The sequence below is a fragment of the Pogona vitticeps genome, chromosome 1, assembly GCF_051106095.1.
Source record: "Pogona vitticeps strain Pit_001003342236 chromosome 1, PviZW2.1, whole genome shotgun sequence".
NCBI classification, from domain to species: Eukaryota; Metazoa; Chordata; class Lepidosauria; order Squamata; family Agamidae; genus Pogona; species Pogona vitticeps.
Window position 1 is genome coordinate 63478351 of NC_135783.1, and position 18694 is coordinate 63497044.

Consider the following 18694-nt stretch of genomic DNA (forward strand, 5'->3'; position numbering starts at 1 on the left):
AAGTGTAAGTTCTGGTGTTTTCTGAACATGGTTTTAGTGTGCTAGGCCACACACCACATTTTTATACATGTCAATCTCTATTTTCCATATATATAAAAAAGTCTCCATCATAAACCATATCAGCATTTTTAATGTGATCATCCAGCAGATATAATATACCTGAGAATAACTGGTGAAATTAAAATCATATGCTAGAAAAATTAATCAATAAAATACATTCATACTGTACATGTTGCCCGAACAAAATTATATTTCTGAAAGATATTTTGCACTTGTTAGATCACTCAAAGGTCTTCTGACTCATTAAGAAGTACCACATTTTCTTTAACACAAGATTTGATGGATTTCTTCATATGACGACAAAAATATATCTTAAATAAAACTTCTTAGTGTTTAAGATGTCATAAGAGTTTTTCTTGGCTTCACGGCAACAAGCTACAAAGGACCATGGCTGCCTATCTGAAAACAACTGAAATAATAATTCATAACAATATCACTACATGTGTTTTCAACTTAGTTGTACTCAAAGTTTGGACAGAAAATCTAATTTGTTTTTGTGTAGAGACAAAGCAGAGACCATAAGCTCATTTGGGCATAATAATAAGCCAAAGTGCCAGGGAAAATAACTGTCTCATCATGCTAACATAACACATTGTCATACACTCTCCAATTGCTTCCACTTGGACTCCTGGAAGGGGAGATTAAGTACGATGTAGATGTTCTGTCCAGGTTTTGCTTAACACAATGTGCAAACCGGGAACTTTGGCTTATTAACTTTCAGATAAGCCAGCATCAAAAGGCAACAACAAACCATGGCTGGAGAAAAACAAGCTAAAATGCCCATTTCTCCTGTGGCAATAAGGAATCCACTGATAAAAAGGTCCATGATTTATTTAGCCAGTCCCATATGCAGGAGGAGTATTGGGAAAAGTTATTCTTTTGAAGAATATCAGAAGCAAGCTCCTGGACTATCACAGCAAGCCTTGCCAGTGCCCATATCAATTCAATTGTTAGAGGAAGCTTTCAGTCCAACAGAGTAATTTTTCCATTTATTTATTTATTTATTTACTTATTGATTGATTGATTGATTGATTGATTGATTGATTGATTGATTGATTGATTGATTTAGGTAGGTAGGTAGGTAGGTAGGTAGGTAGGTAGGTAGGTAGGTAGGTAGGTAGGTAGGTAGGTAGGTAGGTAGGTAGGTAGGTATCTTGTGGAGGAGGAACCAGCCAGAGCATGCTGCTCCAGAACTCTGGCTTCCCATCATGTTCAGATTGAGCCTATATATTTCTTATAAAAACAAAATAGAACTGATTGAAAATCCATTTTAAAAAGCTAGAGCTCTTGTTGATCTTTGAGAATTAAGTGGGATCATTTAATTACTCGTTCCAAGAAGCTACATCTCTTCCACAGTCTTCACACTTTGCAGTAGACATCATATTTTATCTTTGCTCCTACTTTGGTTCCTGCTAAGCACTCATTAAACACAGTGTCCATTTCCTTGTTGTTTTCTTGACTGAAAAGTGTCTTCCAGTCACTCACCCCACCTGAAAACATAGATGTAAAGAGAGAAAGTGATTGAGAGAGAGAGATAATGTGATGAATATCCATCATTTTCAATCTGTACCATGTGAAACACACATAGGTTGTTGCAGGTAAATGTATGCAGAAATTCTGAACTGTTTACTCAAGGTGCAAAATGCAAATTAGATTTGCATGTGCAGGAAAAAAGATATGATAATGTTCCTGATAAATTCATGTCAGTGAATATAGCACAAAGAGAGAAGTAATGCAGAATGAATCCCTAAATAAAAACACATAGGCTCCTAGCATTTTCTGCTGCATTTGGGAAAAAAATCGCTTCTTCCAGACTCCAGAGAGCAAGAACTAGTGAAAACTTCTATTTCTGTCCACAATTCCTTTGCCATTTTATGACCATTTCAATTTAGAAAAAAAGATAGTGTTTTATTTTGCTGCATCCTATATAGAATATTAGATACTTCATTTGAATAAAACATGTGGCGAAGGAGGCAGGTGTCAGGAGTTCAATTCTCCACTTCACCTTGTAGAAGAGCCAGCCTGTGTGGCCTTGGGTAAGCGACACAGTTCCAGGATGCTCTGAGCAGAAGGAAATGATAAACCAGTTCCAAGTATTTTATGTATGGAAGACCCTGGGAGGGTTGCCACCAGTTAGAATCAATGGCATATAATTAATAAATTATATACAATGCACTTGACACAGAAGTGGGCAATAGCTGAAGGTCAAGAATCCACCCATGTACCCCATGTATCTCATATGGCTCCATATGCCCCAATCATGAGGAACAATTTTGCCACATTTTCGTTTTATGAACAACCAGCCCTCCAACCCATATTTTATGTTCCAGATACCGGAGGCTTGCACACAGATAATTGTTGGTTGCAAGGGCCTACGGGGGTCACATGCAACCACGAGGCTAGCTAAATGACAAAGCCTTCCAAACTAGGCCTGTCTCCATGGATATGGTCACACTGGCAATAAGAATTGCATTTAGCATCATTTCAATCTATTTAGATGTTATTGATCACACAACACAAGGGTGAAATTGACTTATATGGCCTGTGATATGAGGGTTTGTTTGTTTCTTTCAACTGGCCAGCAAGGGCTTTTCAAAATATTTTGGTTCAATTCAATTCAATTCAATGTGGTTTTGTGGAAATGAGTCAATTTCAGCAGTGTAGATGCTAACATTGGTTTAAATCACCGGGAATAAATTAAAGTTCATGTGCAGGTGAACACAGCCACTGGTTTAAATATTATGTGACTTGAGCCTGATTTTTTTAAAAGTCTGAACAGAAATTGATGCAAAGTGCAAGTGTATCCACCGCCCAATTCGAATCACATCTACAGTATGTCTCTGTCTGGTAGAACGTGCAATGTTTGAGAAATATGTGACTTGTAGTACATTAATGATGATGTTGATGATAACAATAACAACAACAATAAGAAGAATAAGAATAAGAATAAGAATAAGAATAAGAATAGGAATAATAAAAGTCCTATGCCTAGCAGCCATAAGCCACATTTGCTTATTCTGGTTTAGGCTTTTTAGGGCGCTTTCTCCCATTTGTATGATCTGGGGTCAAAGTTTGATATTGACACAATAACATTTTTAAAAACAATGTTATCACAACTAAAGCTTTGGCGATTTGAGCAGAAGGTTGGACACTGTAGCCTTACAGGCCCCTTCCAACTCAGTTATTCTATGATTCTTCGATTTGTGAAAGCCATCAGATGGGAGATATAATATTGATTCCTGAGGAAATAAAGATGTGAGATTTACCAGTAAAAAAATAGAATACAATTTTCTACAACTTACCCTTCCGGAAAAGAACATCACCAAATTCTCCATGGGTTGTTTTTGAATTGCTTTTCATAGCCTTGAAAGTGCTCCTGTCTGCAACAGCCTGGATCTCTTCCTTGCTTAGGTTCAGTTCAAGAAAGGTAGCGATCTTTTCAGCTCCTAAGGCTGTGTTCTGCAAAGAGACATGTGTATTGTGTGTGTATCTATGATGACATAAGCTCTGATTCAAGTAGGTTCACATACCTCACAAAGAAATCTAGCTTGCTTAGGCATCGCTATGTTACAACTTAGAAAAGTTACTTCTTCGGACTTAAAACTCCTAGAATCTCGCAAGCAGCATGGCCTCTAGTCTGAGTTGTAGTTCAAGTCAATACTTTTTCCAGGCTCTGGCCCAAGTATATTTTGCTTCCAAAGACTGTCAGTGGAAATGCATAATGTTGATTTCATGAGCTCTGCTCTGAAAGCATTTGCTTGCTTTTGGAGTCTTGCATCATTGTGCATTGTGAGTGTTGGCAGAGAACAAGCCACATTCATATGCAGCTCTCCTGAAATCAATAGTTCAAAATGCTAATTCTTCCTATTCAAAACACCTGAACCCTGTTTCAAACTAGGTGAGATCGCTTTGAGCAGGGGTCTGGTGGGCTGCCAGTGTAGCTTGCACTTCACTTTTGTTGCTGTCTCACACACAGTCTTGTTCCTTGTCTGAGGTAAACAAAAAGAAAGCCACACAAAAATGTCATGCAGGGCTTCTCCTTACATGGAGCACAAGACAAGGTGTCATTCTCCTCTCAAGGGTCCTTGGCATTTTGATTTTCTAATTAACAATAACTACTGTATGTGCCATCAAATCAATTCCAACTTATGGTAACCCTTGTCAGGATTTTCTCAATATAAGTATCCTGAAATGGTTTACCATGCCCTTCTTTTGGGGGAGCTCTGGGAATGTGCAGCTTACCCAAGGTTACACAGGCTGGCTTTCCTCCCAGAAGATTCAGTGGAGAATCAAACTCTCAATCTCTGGCTCTGTAGCTAGGTACCCAATTCAATTCCATTACTTCCCGGCAAGCAATGATCCTTTTTAAGTAAGCAGAAATGGAATGAACCATAGGTTTTTCATTATGTTTGCCACTCCTTTTGGTCTGTGGGGATCTGTGGGCCTTTGACAAAAATGCTTGAAAAGCCTATGCAATTATTAGAATAGATCACCATACCTATCAGTACCTACAATGTTGAACATGGACTAGGATGACTTAATTTTGAGCTCTTGCTCAACTGTGAAGACACTTGGGCAGACCTTGGACTAGTTGTTCCTTCTTAGTCTTACTTCCTCATATGAATACTGTAAGGATAAAATGGAGGAAATCTTATACATTTTACATGATGACATGGTAAAGTACTGACTGTACCTCTTTCAACTCTTCATAAGTTATTGGCATAACATTTTCATAGTCGATGTACTTGTTCCAGACACAGAGATATTCCATATAGGATCCCCAGGGCACTAGTGGAAATCATAAATCATGCAGCATTAGAGACTTCTGGCTTGACACTGTGACAAGACAGCAGGGGGAGGATGTAGCTCCTGAATTCTGGGCTGAATTCTGTCCTGTTTGGGACCCCCAGGGGGTTAAAATCACCCCAAAGAGGTGGTGAAATGGGGGAGAAGCATATTGATTATGAGGGAACGGTGGTAACCCACGTTTGATCCAGGAAACTCCCCAATCAACCGGGGGGGGGGGAGAAATAAGCAGCTGAACTAGCTTGCTTGCAAGTCGTTGGCAGTTGGGAATGAAGAAGTGATAGATCAGCCTAATTAACATCATGTTACCACTGGGTGAGAAACATTTTTTTAACTGTATTTATTTACTATCCCTGGACAAGACAATTCCTAAGGCAGAAATAGCATCTCATACAGTAGCTCTTCATCACCGATTGAGCTGCAGAGAAGTTGAAGAGAGGAGGAGATGCAGGGAGATGCAAGGAAAATAAATTGGATATTAATTAGACATTTAATTATACTTAAGAGAAGGAAGTTCAGTATTAATGTGTTGTTGTAAACCTAAGAATCTTTCTCCTGAAAACACTACAGGCAACAACTCTAGAAAACAAAACCTGTTTATGCTATGTGCAAAAATTATCTAAGGTGCTGGCTAAAAGCCTAGAATCAACTACCTTGAACTGCTTGGAATGGCTGCTTGGAATTCCCTATCTCTTTGAGGACAGCACTGAACTACAGACAAATTTATTTATTTATTTATTTATTTATTTATTTATTTATTTATTCATTCATTCATTCATTCATTCATTCATTCATTCATTCATTCATTCATTCATTCCCCGCCTATCTGATCATATTGACCACTCTAGGCGGCTAGAAAGCCTAATCTAGCCAAAGTGGAACTTATAAACTGTGTCCTAGGTGCTGAACTGGATAGGACCTTGGGCCTTTAGATGGGGAAATATCTCCACACCTGAGACTGGATTCAAGTTTAATGGAACTGAACTGATTACTTTAAGCATCTGGACAAGTTTAATTTGGAATGCAATTTTTTTACAGCTGGAACATAATGACACAACAAGGACAATTTTGGGAGGAAACAAAATCTACTCTTCAAGCAATCTTAGAAATAATGAGATCCCAATACGAAGAGACAAAACTATTCAAGGAGCAGTTGAAGAAGAATTATAGTCAATAGGAGACAGGGAATAATGAACAAGGAAATGAGAGGGTGGTGGATGGTGTATGCCAATCAAAAGAGGGGCTGGAGGAAATTAATGGGGAAAACCTAGGAGTAACAATTTTAACCTTGGAGCCAAGGAGAGTTTTAAGGGAAGATAAGGGGAGAAAACCAACAGAATTAATTAAAAATAGCATGGAAGATCTATTGAAGATAGACCAAGTGTTTAAAGATCTATTGGAGATGAATCAAATGCATAAAATGGTTTCGGAGCACACAAAAGATGGCAGAATGTTTAGAGAGACAGAAACAAAAATTGAAAAAAAGACAAATAAGAGAAGGAATTACCTAGAAATATGAAAAAGGGAAAAATAGGAAGGTGGCCTTCAGTGTTGAAAAGCATGTATATACCTAACTTCTGGAACTGTAAAGAGGCATATCTTATATATTAAAAAAGAGAATTAAATTGAAATAAGGGAGCACTAATCAGGGTAACAGCATAATATGGTGGTTTTTAAGGCAAATTGAAGCTAGATATAAGGTTGGGGAAACAAATAGTATTTAATGAACATGTATAAGATATGATATTGTTATAGACAGGATAGAGAATGTACAGATAGAAATGGCTAAACAAGTATACAAAGAAAATCTGTTTAAACTGCTCTAAATAACATCTATTATGTGTTAGCAACTTACTCAGTTATCATTGGTATAAAATTCAAAGTTTGTCGGTTAAATCACCTCAAATTATATAGATTTGGAACTGGAATTACTTTAATTAAGTATGTTATTAGAGGATCTTGAGAACATTGTGTACTATGAGAGTAAAATTATGATAGTAGCCATTACTGTATACTAAAATACATACATGAACAGTTTGAATGTTTGAAAGATGTGTGGAATTTGGGGGAACAACTGGGAAGACACCAAGATGCAAAAAAAACAAATAATTCTAAGCAACCCATGTAACACAATGTTTGACAAGCACAAATCGAATGTAGATGTAATTTTATAATTTTATATATTTTATATTTTATATTGTTCTGTTTTATCTATGTAACCCAAGTAGACATGGTCTAGAGGGGCGGGGCAAAACTCCAAAAAATAAATAAAATAGATAGATTGAAAAACTAATGAAATATAATATGCAGCATTAGTGAGAACCCAGCTGATAATAGACTTAAATTTTCTGGTTTCAGACTAATGAAGTCCCCCAAGCAACATAATCTCATCACTACAATGTCTGATGTCATCCAGACCTGCTGCCTTACAATTTTTGCGGCTATCTGAATGTTGTCCCAAGATCACTAGTGTCCAGTTGGTTTTTTTCTTTCACATTTAAGTTCTAATTTCCTACTGTGATGTTCAGCTCTGAGGAGTTGATGGGCTTTTTGATTTGCTCAACTGTTTTCCTGAGCAGGGTTTTTAGTCAGGTCCTTGTTAAGATGCTTGAATAACCTCTAGGCCTTTTGACTGTCTCTTGACACATTTATTCATGAGCTTCACCCCATGATATATTTTACATTCTAACACTAAATAAATTAATCACTGTCAAGTCAAAATAGTTTATTTGCTTGGCCTAGAGCACAGCTAGAATTTAGATATACAAAAGATAAAATAGAAGGCTTCTACTTAGAGCAAACGATTTTTGACAAACTTTTATTAGGTTCAAAAGAACAAACTGTTAAGAAAATGTATAATTATATGTTGGAAATTAAGATGCAAGATGAAATGGTTAAGGAATGTATGATTAAGTGGGCACAAAATATAGGGCATAACATTGATATTGATCAATGGCTGAAAATATGGCAAAATAATATAAAGCGTACAAGATCGGTGGACTTTAAAGAGAATATATATAAGATGTTTTATAGATGGCACATGACCCCAGAAAAATTGTCAAAGATGTATACAGATGTATCAAATAAGTGTTGGAAATGTGAATCACAAGTGGGAAGCTATTATCATATGTGGTGGTCATGTGGAGTAGCGAAACAATATTGGAAAAGAGTGCATGTAATGTTGGAACAAATATTGCTCTGTAAAGTGCCATTAACCCCAGAACTGTTTTTATTGAGTATGATACCTGAAAATATAGATAAGTCAAAGAATTATATAGTTATATACATAGTTACGGCAGCTAGAATTTTATATGCTAAAAATTGGAAAAGATCAACGGTACCGAAACAAGAAGATCTTATTGAAAAGATACGGGAAATAGCCGAAATGGACATTTTATCAGAAGTTATGAAGGACTATCCCTTGCAAAAGGCAACAGAAAGATGGGATCTATTTAACAAGTGGACAGAATCAACAGGCAGCTTGTGAACAGTACATATTGAAAGGAGAACTGAATCTAGAAGGCAGAAAAGAGTAAATAGAATAATTTAAAATCTTGATATGGCAATAGGTACAGAATGGATGAAAGTATGTTATTGTCTCCCCTCTTCCTCATCAATCCCAATTCCCTTTTCCTTTTTGTTATCCCTTATAAAAAATAAAAAATACAAAAAAAAATAGTTTATTTGCTTAAAATATTTTGTTGAAAGGGTGAAAAATAATTTTGGGGCCTACTGGGCTCTCCCTAGTGCTTTCTTGGCCAAACTGGTGGCTATCCACAAATGGTCACATGTGCCCAGCACCTGCTGGAGCAAGGACCAGGAGTTGCTGGGCCTCTCTTCACAAGCTACTTTAATCAGATCCAAAGGTACCTGGGGTTGCCAAACATGCAGCAGCTCAAATAGAAAGGAAGCTTGTGGATGCCTACAGAACTTCCCAGAGGACAAACACAACTGAGGCCAAGAGAAGGTGCCATTGCCACAACCTTTGGAGCATACGCTTCAGATCTCAATTGAATCACTCCACCAGGCCATTGGTTTGGGACTGGAAGACTGACATCCTCAGAGGACATATGCCAAGTCTGTCAATACCTCCTAGAGGAGCCCTACATGAGTGAAAAAGTAACTTGCTCCAGGACCAGCATTTTAGCAGACATGAAGCACAAAGGCAGGGCTTCTGGGTACAGAGTGGCATAATCTATGATTACTAGGATATGGGTGTGTCCAGCCGTGGACTTTTCTAAAGGGCCTACAATGTCCAACACTATTCATTCTAATGGTTGATTGACCAATGGAATTGAAACCAAGGAGGGAGGGACCTAAAACTGCACCCACTGGTACTGTCAAGGATAATTCCCACACTGAGGCAGAAAAAGGCCTATAATAATCAGCAGCCATATTTGACAGGTGTGCAAAATGCTTAGTCATGCAGTATGTATGTTAAACGAAGTAGTGTCTGGTGTGATGCAATGTCCTCATTGATTGGCTGTATATAAATGTGCATGTGTATAACTGTGTGGACATGTGGAGAAGATGTAGGACCTCTTCTGATGAATGTCATGCTATCATGCTGCTGGTTTGTACTGCTAAAACTTCTGTATATATTGTAAATATACTATTGTTGGATTAATAGTGTTTTTATATTGAAACTTATGTGAGTTAAATGATTAGTATGGACAGAAAAATGGAAACCTTACTTTGACCTTCCATTAAAGCTTTGAAAAAATCTCCAAATGTGTCATACGGTGGATATGGAGAAAAGGTATTAGAGAAATGGAAAAAAGATGCTGCAACATCTTTAGGATTTCGGATCAGATTCACTATCTGAAAAAGAAGCATATAAAAATGAATTTGAAAGGATGAAATTGTACTCTATGCACTACATGTTATTGTTGCACACTTATGCACAAAGACTTAAATCACAGGAAAAGTTATTTAAGTCTTTGTAACACATATCTGAAGATACAGTGGACCCTCTACTTATGGAATTAATCCATATTGGAATGGTGGCTGCAGGTCGAAAAGTCTGTAGGTCGAGTCTCCATTGACCTACAATGCATTGAAAACTGATTAATCCCGTAACCGGCCGTTTTTGTTTCATTTTTGTTCCATTTCGTGTTTTTTTTTTTTTTCTGGTCTGTAGGTCGATTCTCTGGCTGCAAGTCAAACCTAAATTTTGTGGCCAGAGAAGTCTGTAACTCAAAAAGTCTGTAAGTTGAGCCGTCTGTAAGTCAAGGGTCCACTGTAGATGCAAAGGTCTGGGTTGGCACACCCACAAGTAATGCATATTTACTTTCAGAATGAGGCTTTATAACATCACCTTATTGTTCAGCTATCACTTTGCAACTACAAATGTGAGCTATTATTGTAAAAGAATTTCTTATGCAGTGCAAGTTGGACTTAGCCAAGGTCGTAGGGGACAGAGGGATCCCACTTATTTGGCTATGAATATCTTGGGTTACAATCATTTAAGTTGATATTGTGTTAGCTGAATGGAATACTATCCTAAAATTAATTAATTTAATGAAGTAACAGCAGCATATACCAGATGTGTGACTGAACCACACGGTTATCTTGCATGTCAAACTATAAATTAATAAATGGGCAATAAACAAATGTCAATAGTTCTGGTACAAAAAAAAGATGATGGTTTACAGCTATTCTCTACTTAATCACTATCTTATGGTCATGTTTTACCAAACGTGATTTTCAGCGCAGATTGTTCAGAGCTATTTATTTGTGCCAAAATCCAAATGTTTACTCACTTTGGCTTTGTTCTCGAAGACAGAAACTGGAAGCTTATCGGCACGAAGATGAGTAAACATCACTCTTCTGGACGGATAACCATTCATCCTCTTTCAAAGCATGAGATGGAAGGTACATAGTTTAGCCCAGACCCCACTTAAAATTGCATAATTACATTTTATTTAGTAAGTACGTAAGTTCATGTGGACTCTTTATAACATGCAGATAACTAGCCAGTTTGTCAATGTGTAGAGGGAGTTTTAATTTTACAGTAAAGGTGAACAAACTTTATGGGCTGCCCCATGTGGACTGCAAGAATAACAAACCGGTTCTGAAGGAAATCAACCCTGAGTGCTCACTGGAAGGACAGATCCTGAAGCTGAGGCTCCAATACTTTGGCCATCTCATGAGAAGACTCCCTGTAAAAGACCCTGATGTTGGGAAAGTGTGAAGGGAGGAGGAGAAGGGGATGACAGAGGACAGGATGGTTGGACAGTATCACCGAAGCTACCAATGTGAATTTGACCCAACTCCAGGAGGCATTGGAAGACAGGAAGGACTGACGTGCTCTGGTCCATGGGATCACGATAAGTTGGACACAACTTAATGACTAAACAACAACAATGAATATATTAATCAATATTTTTGTCACCAGATGCAAAGTATAAACACTTGGGACATTCTCCCTCCCTTCCTCTGCATGTTTGTGTGCATATGTATTTGCTGCAATTTCTGAGACTTGCTCTAAGGGGAAACTATGGTATCTGTCTCATGAAGATAATTGTAACCTTGTCTAGCTATGAAACATAAAGTGGCTACACATTATGAAACAAACCATGGCCAATTATAGAGTGTGACTACGTAATCAAATACCAGAAGATTTGCTCCACTTACTGTATAACATGAGCAAATTCAAAGCACTTTTTATTGACTGCATAATGCAAATGCTGATTTGAATTAGTCCCAATACTTTTTGCTTGGGGGTTACGGGAGACGTAGTCTGAAAAATGACTTTTTTCCAAGATCTGATCATGATGCATCTTACTGGTCCTGTGGAAAAATCAGGTTCCATTTTTGTCTTCCACAGGTTTTGGGGAGCTTAGTTAGGTGCTACCAGAATAAAGTAAGAGCTAGGAAAAAACAGTGGAGAACAAGGAGGAGGAGGAGGAGGAGGAGAAAATTTTAGAAGCTTCTGCTTATAAGTATTAGGATTTTTGTGTGTAGCTGCTGTTTTTACATGGTAGTGATCAGTGAAAGGGAAGAAGGATTGAAGTGCAAAGAAAAGTGCATTGGTGTGCGTAAGCACAATTCTGTGTGTGAGAAAACCCTTTGGATTTCCGTTCACCTGATACTTTTCGATATCTCCAATTTCAAGGTAGGGAAATTCTGCCAGTAGGAGCTCTTCATTCAGCTTGTGTGGTTCGTGTTTCTTTGCAGATGTTATCACTAAATCTGTCACAATCTGACCAACCCAGTTGGTACCTAGGAAAGAGACGCAGATGCAGAAAAAAAATGCTGTGTACATGTCATATCAGTTTGCAAATAATGCAAGTCACATCACGTTATCTGCAAACTTTAGCATTTGTACCATCAATTGAAATGTGACTTTTTAAAAATAAAATAGTTTGCCCAAAAGTAATAGGTGTTACTTTTTGGAGTATTACATGGCCACTGGCTTTTGAAAATTGTAATTTAAAAATTTGCCCCCAAAATTCTTATTTTGCCAAACACATTTCTTTATGAATGTATAGGAAATTACTCTGTCAACCCCAGTGGGCCATCCATCTCTTCCCCACACTCCACTGAGAACTTCATGGATACTCCAGCAGAGGAAGAAGTCACTGGTTGGTTGAGATGGAGGGAGCCAAGGATAAAGGTAGAAGAGGAGGAGGAGGAGGAGGAGGAAAGAAACACAATAGCTTTATTTGGTTGGTTGATATATTTTTGTTCTTTATGCAATTTATATACCACCCCACTTAGTGGTAACCTACTGCCCTGAGTGGTGAGCAAAGAAAGGAAAACATAAACTTCAGTCTCATGGATAGTAATATATATTAATAATACAATATAAGAAACAAAAAAGAAATCATTTGGCAACGTCTAGAGATAGATCTGAAATTATTTCAAAGGTAGTATGTTTTTAAAGGCTTCTTTGTAGAGTTCTGCCTTCACAAGGTTTCTAAAAATACTGAGGGAGGTGGCCAGATGCACCTCCCATCAAAGAGCATGTCATAGTGATGGGCCACCACCAAGAAGCTCTGCTGCCGATTGACATTATTTTGACTTTTCTCGTTGTGTCAACTCTAAGAAGCAAGGTGTGGGTGGAACAAGTGAATTGGGAAGCTGTTCTTTCAGAGAGATCCTCCAACAAATATCGAGGTCCCAAACCATTCAGGGCTTTGTATGTCAAGACCGATGCCTTGAATTTGCCATGGAAACTAACAGGGAGCCAGTGTATGTGAGATATGATTGAATTTACCTGTTCTGGAAATCAGCCTGTTTGCCATATTTTGGACTTGTTAAAATTTCTGTACCATCTTAAAGGGCAGCACCACATAGAGAGCATTTTAGTAATAGATAGAGACTTCCTGTCCAGACAGGGACACTACTGAGCAATCTGCCTAAAATGGAAGAAGGCAACTCTGGTCACAGCAGATATCTGTTGTGCTAGCAAGAGTGCTGAATCAAGAAGCATTCCCAAATTGTGAATCTGGACTTTTAGAGGCACAGTGGTGCTTCGCTAGACAGTTACCTCACATGACAATTTTTTCGCTAGACATTGACTTTTTGCAATTGCTATAGTGATTCGCAAAACAGTGATTCCTATAGAGGAATTTCACTGGACAATGTTTGGTCCCTGCTTCGCAAACCGATTTTCGCTAGATGATGATTTTGACAGCTCCCTCCGCACTCACAAAACAGGTGTTTTCGGGACCTAAGCTTCGCAAGACAGCAATTTAAACAGCTGATTGGCGGTTCACAAAGCAGCTTTTCTATGCCTGATCTTCGCTAGACAATGACGATTCTTCCCCATTGGAACACATTAAACAGGTTTCAATGCATTCCAATGGGGAAACGCTTTTCGCTAGACAATGATTTCGCTAAACAGAGATTTCAGTAGAAAGGATTATCATCGTCTAGCGAGGCACCACTTGTAATGTAACCCCATCCAGGCCAGGAAAATTTCCTCTTTATAAGTCAGGAAAATCTTTGTTCTGTCATGATTCATCTTCAACTCGTTTGCCCCAGTCCAGTCCTCTATTGAAGCCAAGCGGTGCTCAAGTGCCCAGACAGCACCCACTGCTAAAGAAGTAAAGGAGAGATATAGCTCTCCAATGCCTGTCAAAGCTTATCAATTAAATATAATAATATATTGAATGATTATTCTCATTGTGAGCAGTGTTCAACGTTTTAGAAGATTATATGTAATGCAATGTAAAAATGGTACTGTGTTGTCCCCATTTTGTGTTTCCTTCTTTTGTTTTATTTTGTACAGCTCCATAAATTCAGGCCAAAATGTCTTGGGCAATTTTAAATTGAAATAAAGGGAGATTTATTTTCCTACATCCCGAGACTGCAGTTCCTCCTTCAGAATCAGCCTCATTGAAAGGTGTCAGGCGGTTGGAACCAGTGCCTAAAATGTGGCATCAGCTTTGGACTTTGGACAATGGGACGCTCAGCCTCAGAGACAGACACTGCGGAACGGGGGGAGGGGAGGGAGGAACTAAGTCCCCATGTGGACAAAGGACGGGGGGGGATCAAAGTGAAGGGCCCAAGAATGTACCCTGACTGCAGCTCCAATAAAGTATTGTTCCACTAAGTCTTGGAGTCCATGAAGCTTATGCCCAAGGAGATCTTCCAGGCCACCCCATCCCTCAGCAAGGGTGGTGGTCACCATGAATGTTTGAAGGTATGAAATTAATTATTAATTATAAATTGGATTATGAAAGACCTATTAAGCATTTGAATTTGCAATTTAGCTTTGTATCATCAACATTGTGGAGAGAAAAAGTCAGGAGTAAAATAAAATAAATATTGGGTGTTCAAAAGATCTTACTTTGTTCATACTTTTTCTTGCTTAACACGACTGAAGGTTATGAATTATTGCCTTTATCCAACTTGTCTCATATTATTCTAATTTGTACTCTCCCCATTACTTTGATTGCATCCATTGTTGCAGGTCCAGAATTGTACATTTGTTTGTATGTGTACATAACTCACCAGATTTGCAATATCCAGCTAAAATCACATCATCACTTCTTGCTTCAAATGACTCAAGAGCTTTGAAGACTTCTGGGCTACAAAGAGCCGTAGGATATACAACTCCATCATAAGTAAATAGCATTTCTCCTCTGGTCATTTTTTCACCTTCTTCCATTGCCTTTTCCAGAATCTCAATGAACTTCTTTCTAACGTGTGTCATTCTTTAAAATTCTTCTCTTTGCTTTCTTTTCTGGAGATGAAGTGATTCTGTGAAAAAACATTTTCAAGACATGGTTTGTTTTAAAATATATTACTTTTATTATTCATTATTAAAACAATTATTTATTTATTTATTTATTTATTTATTTATTTATTTACTTAACCAAGTCATTTTTATATTGCATTTTCTGGTGATATCATACAGGTGTTTTTTTTAACCTAAAATATATCTTTTTGGCAAAAATTGTCTTTTTAAATACTACATACATTTGTTCAATAAATGTCAGTCCGTGTGCATCCGTCTATGTGTCTGTAGCATTTACAGTCTTCTGTTCAAAGCAACCCCTTCCTAAAGTAGCTAAGATCATGAAAGCCATCAATTAATTTTTAAGTACAGATAAAACATTCCAAATACAAAAACTAAAAATCCAAACAAACCTGCAGTCATTCTTTACAGCATTTTAAACACGTTCATTACAACGAATGTGATGTAGCACGTTCAAAGCACACTCACAAAAATGCAGATTGAAACAATTAATTTTAAAAATCTGTTCAAAAACTAATAAACATGGAGCAAGGCATACACATTAACTTCAGGTGAGAAATCTGAAGTCAAATTATGATTACCAATCCCTTCATTCCCATCAAGCCCATATACTTACTTCAAGACTCTTTAGCTCTCTTGTAGCTCTCAGCCTGTGGGCTTGTCCTTCCCTGTGTACATCTAGATGGTAGCAGCTCCTCGTTTTGCAATATGTGGCTATTTTCTGGGAAGGGCATCCAAAGTACAGAATTCTCCCAGAGCAAAGGACAAAGACCCAGAAGCAGCTGTGATCAGTTGCCAGCTTCCTGGCTACCAGACATCTTGCTTATTCAACAAGCAGAAGCATGCAGGGAGCCGTAGAAGAGTGGCTCTACCTGAACATCTGCCCACAACTGTTAATCCGCTGAAGTGTCTCTTTTTCCTGACTCTCCCCTTTATTTAATTTTTGTTTTCTCATTGATGGCAAGATTCTTTCTTCCCCCACCTCTCTCTTACTTTACGTCACTTAATTTTGTTTATTAATCCACTTTGCTTTGCCTCCTGTCATTCAATGAGTCTACCTGTCTAAGAGGTAGCACTAGGGTAATGTTTCTTTCCACTTCCATTAAATACCCACAAATGTTATCCCTGCAGTTGCATTATCTAAGCTCTATTACAATAATTGTTACTAGTGTGGAAGTTGACACCAAACACAAACATTGGCAGTGTGATCGTAAAGCAGAACTATACTAGTGAGGTTGCCCACCTTTGGGATGTTTACAGGATCTTTACATGTATACACTTTCAGAAGGCAGTGACATTGCTTTAAAAAAAACAAAGAAAAAAACCCTATTTAAATCAGGGTTTGCCTCTTTTCAGTTACTGCAAAAATGGCTGAATACACAACCTATTTGTAAGAGTGAATTAATTTGATGGGAAATTGTGTTTTTTTGAGTGGCAGAGAGTTGTTTTATTAGTCCACCAGAGGTCAATTTATTTTAACACAGATATGGAATCAACTGATTTCAATTCACACACCCTCATGTGAATATTCCTTCTTTGTTAATTTTTAAGTGGCCATCAGTAGTACAAGTACCTAGCATCCATCAAATTTTGACAGGTGCCCCACCCATTTGAGGTGGGACAAAGGGGTCAAGAATTGGCCTAGGCCCCTCCCACATGTGGTGGGGCTTTAGGGGTGATGTAAGGGGTTGGTGAGGTCACCATGGACCTATAGGAGGGGTCCATAGACACCGGGGTCCCCCATGACCAGAGCGTGGTCTCAGGATTGGCCCCTGAAGTGCCATGTCGCTCCGCAGCCCTGTAGACCAATGGGGAGAGGTTAGAGGGGTTTGGATACAAAATGGTTGGCTGTAGGGCATGCTGAAACGCCACAGCAGTTGCTGAAATGTCACAGCGGTGACTTTTGGCCCCTTCTGTGCGTGCTTACCACTCTTTCCAGAGACCGGCAAGGCTTTGAGAAGATAGAGGACATGGAAAACCAGCCTTCTGAGACAAGCCAAAAGGATCTGGGGAAAGTCAAAAGGTGCTTGTGCCCCAAAGGCTCCTACCAGGGGCTTGTGGGTTTTTTTTAAATGCCCCTGTGCCCCTTAGGACCCCCTCCTAGTCTCAGGGAGAGGGGGCCTGCAAGTCTGCAGAAGACCTGCTCGCAATTACCACAAAGCCAAAGCAGAAACCCAAAACACAAGAAACCCAGCCTGCACCCTGATATGAGGTGATGATGAGGAGGATGGGCTTGAGGATGGCTGTGTGCTGCCATTTTATTCAGATTTTGCTTGTTTGTTTGCTTGTTTGCTTGTTTGCTTATTTATTTATTTATTTATTTATTTATTTATTTATTTATTTATTTATTTATTGAACTTATATGCCACCCATTTAGACATAGTCTACTCTGGGCAGCACAAAAAAATATTAAAATAAAAATATTTTAAGGACTTGGATCATCTGACAGTGAATTTTGTATGGAAGATTAAGAAACCAAGAATAAAGCCTAGCTATTAAGGACTTGAAAGAAAGTGTGTGTGGGGGGGGTCAGGACTACCGAACTGGCTATTATACTATAAAGCTATGCCTAGTGTGGCAAAAATTTCAAGCACAAACCTATATGAAAATCCCAACATGAATAGCGCTTATAGAAGCAATTACTTTGAAAGTGCTGAATCAGAAAGGAGTGTTACTAACATATAAGAACAAAACATAAAAAATAAGCAAGAGCTATAGCTGGAATTAAGATTGACGGAAGAAAGATCAACAACCTCCAATATGCAGATGATATTACTCTGATGGCAGAAAGTGAGGAAGAATTAAAGAACCTCTTAATGAGGGTGAAATAGGAGAGTGTAAAAATGGTCTGAAGCTCAACGTCAAAAAAATCAAGATCATGTGGCCACTGGTCCCATCACCTCCTGGCAAATAGAAGGGGGAGATATGGAGGCAGTGACAGATTTTACCTTCTTGGGCTCCATGATCACTGCAGATGGTGATAGCAGCCACAAAATTAAAAGATCCCTGATTCTTGGGAGGAAAGCAATGACAAACCTAGACAGCATCTTAAAAAGCAGAGACATCACCTTGCCAACAAAAGTCTGCATAGTCACAGCTAAGGTTTTTCCTGTAGTGATGTAAGGAAGTGAGAGCTGGACCATAAAAAAAGCTGGCCACCGAAAAATTGATGCTTTTGAATTGTGGTACTGCAGGAGACTCTTGAGAGTCCCCTGAACTGCAAAGAGATCAAACCTATCCATTTTGAAGGAAATCAACCCTGAGTGCTCAGTGGAAGGACAGATCCTGAAGTGGAGGCTCCAATATTTTGGCCATCTCATGAGAAGAGAAGACTCCCTGGATTTTACCGATAGGAAAAAAACAGACCGGACTGCAAGATATCTGTGACGATTCTCAGTCCAGATGAAGTTATCTGGAAGTTGAGTCATGTTAACTGGACTTTTCTTATTAGGTTGAAACATATTGCTACTAATTCAGTTTCTTCAGTCTGAGGAGAGTTGATAGAAGACCCCTCCACATTGTTTTCACTTCTCCTTCATCTGAATAGTTAGATGGACAAAGGATGGGGGCGGGGTGACTGAAAATCCCTCTTCTGCAGTCCTTCTCCACAAATTTCTC

General features: G+C 38.4%; 1 protein-coding gene across 1 annotated transcript; it reads right to left on the bottom strand.

Moving 5' to 3' along the window:
- Nucleotides 1-112: 112 nt before the first annotated feature.
- Nucleotides 113-15801, bottom strand: LOC140705652 (sulfotransferase 6B1). The gene is made up of 8 exons (XM_078383177.1): nucleotides 15693-15801; nucleotides 14830-15078; nucleotides 11954-12090; nucleotides 10629-10718; nucleotides 9561-9687; nucleotides 4754-4848; nucleotides 3363-3519; nucleotides 113-1550 (listed from the first exon to the last, which is right to left on the bottom strand). Exons 2-8 carry the CDS (start codon nucleotides 15029-15031, stop codon nucleotides 1420-1422), a joined length of 939 nt encoding a protein of 312 aa, XP_078239303.1. The 5' UTR covers nucleotides 15032-15078; nucleotides 15693-15801; the 3' UTR covers nucleotides 113-1419.
- Nucleotides 15802-18694: the final 2893 nt, after the last annotated feature.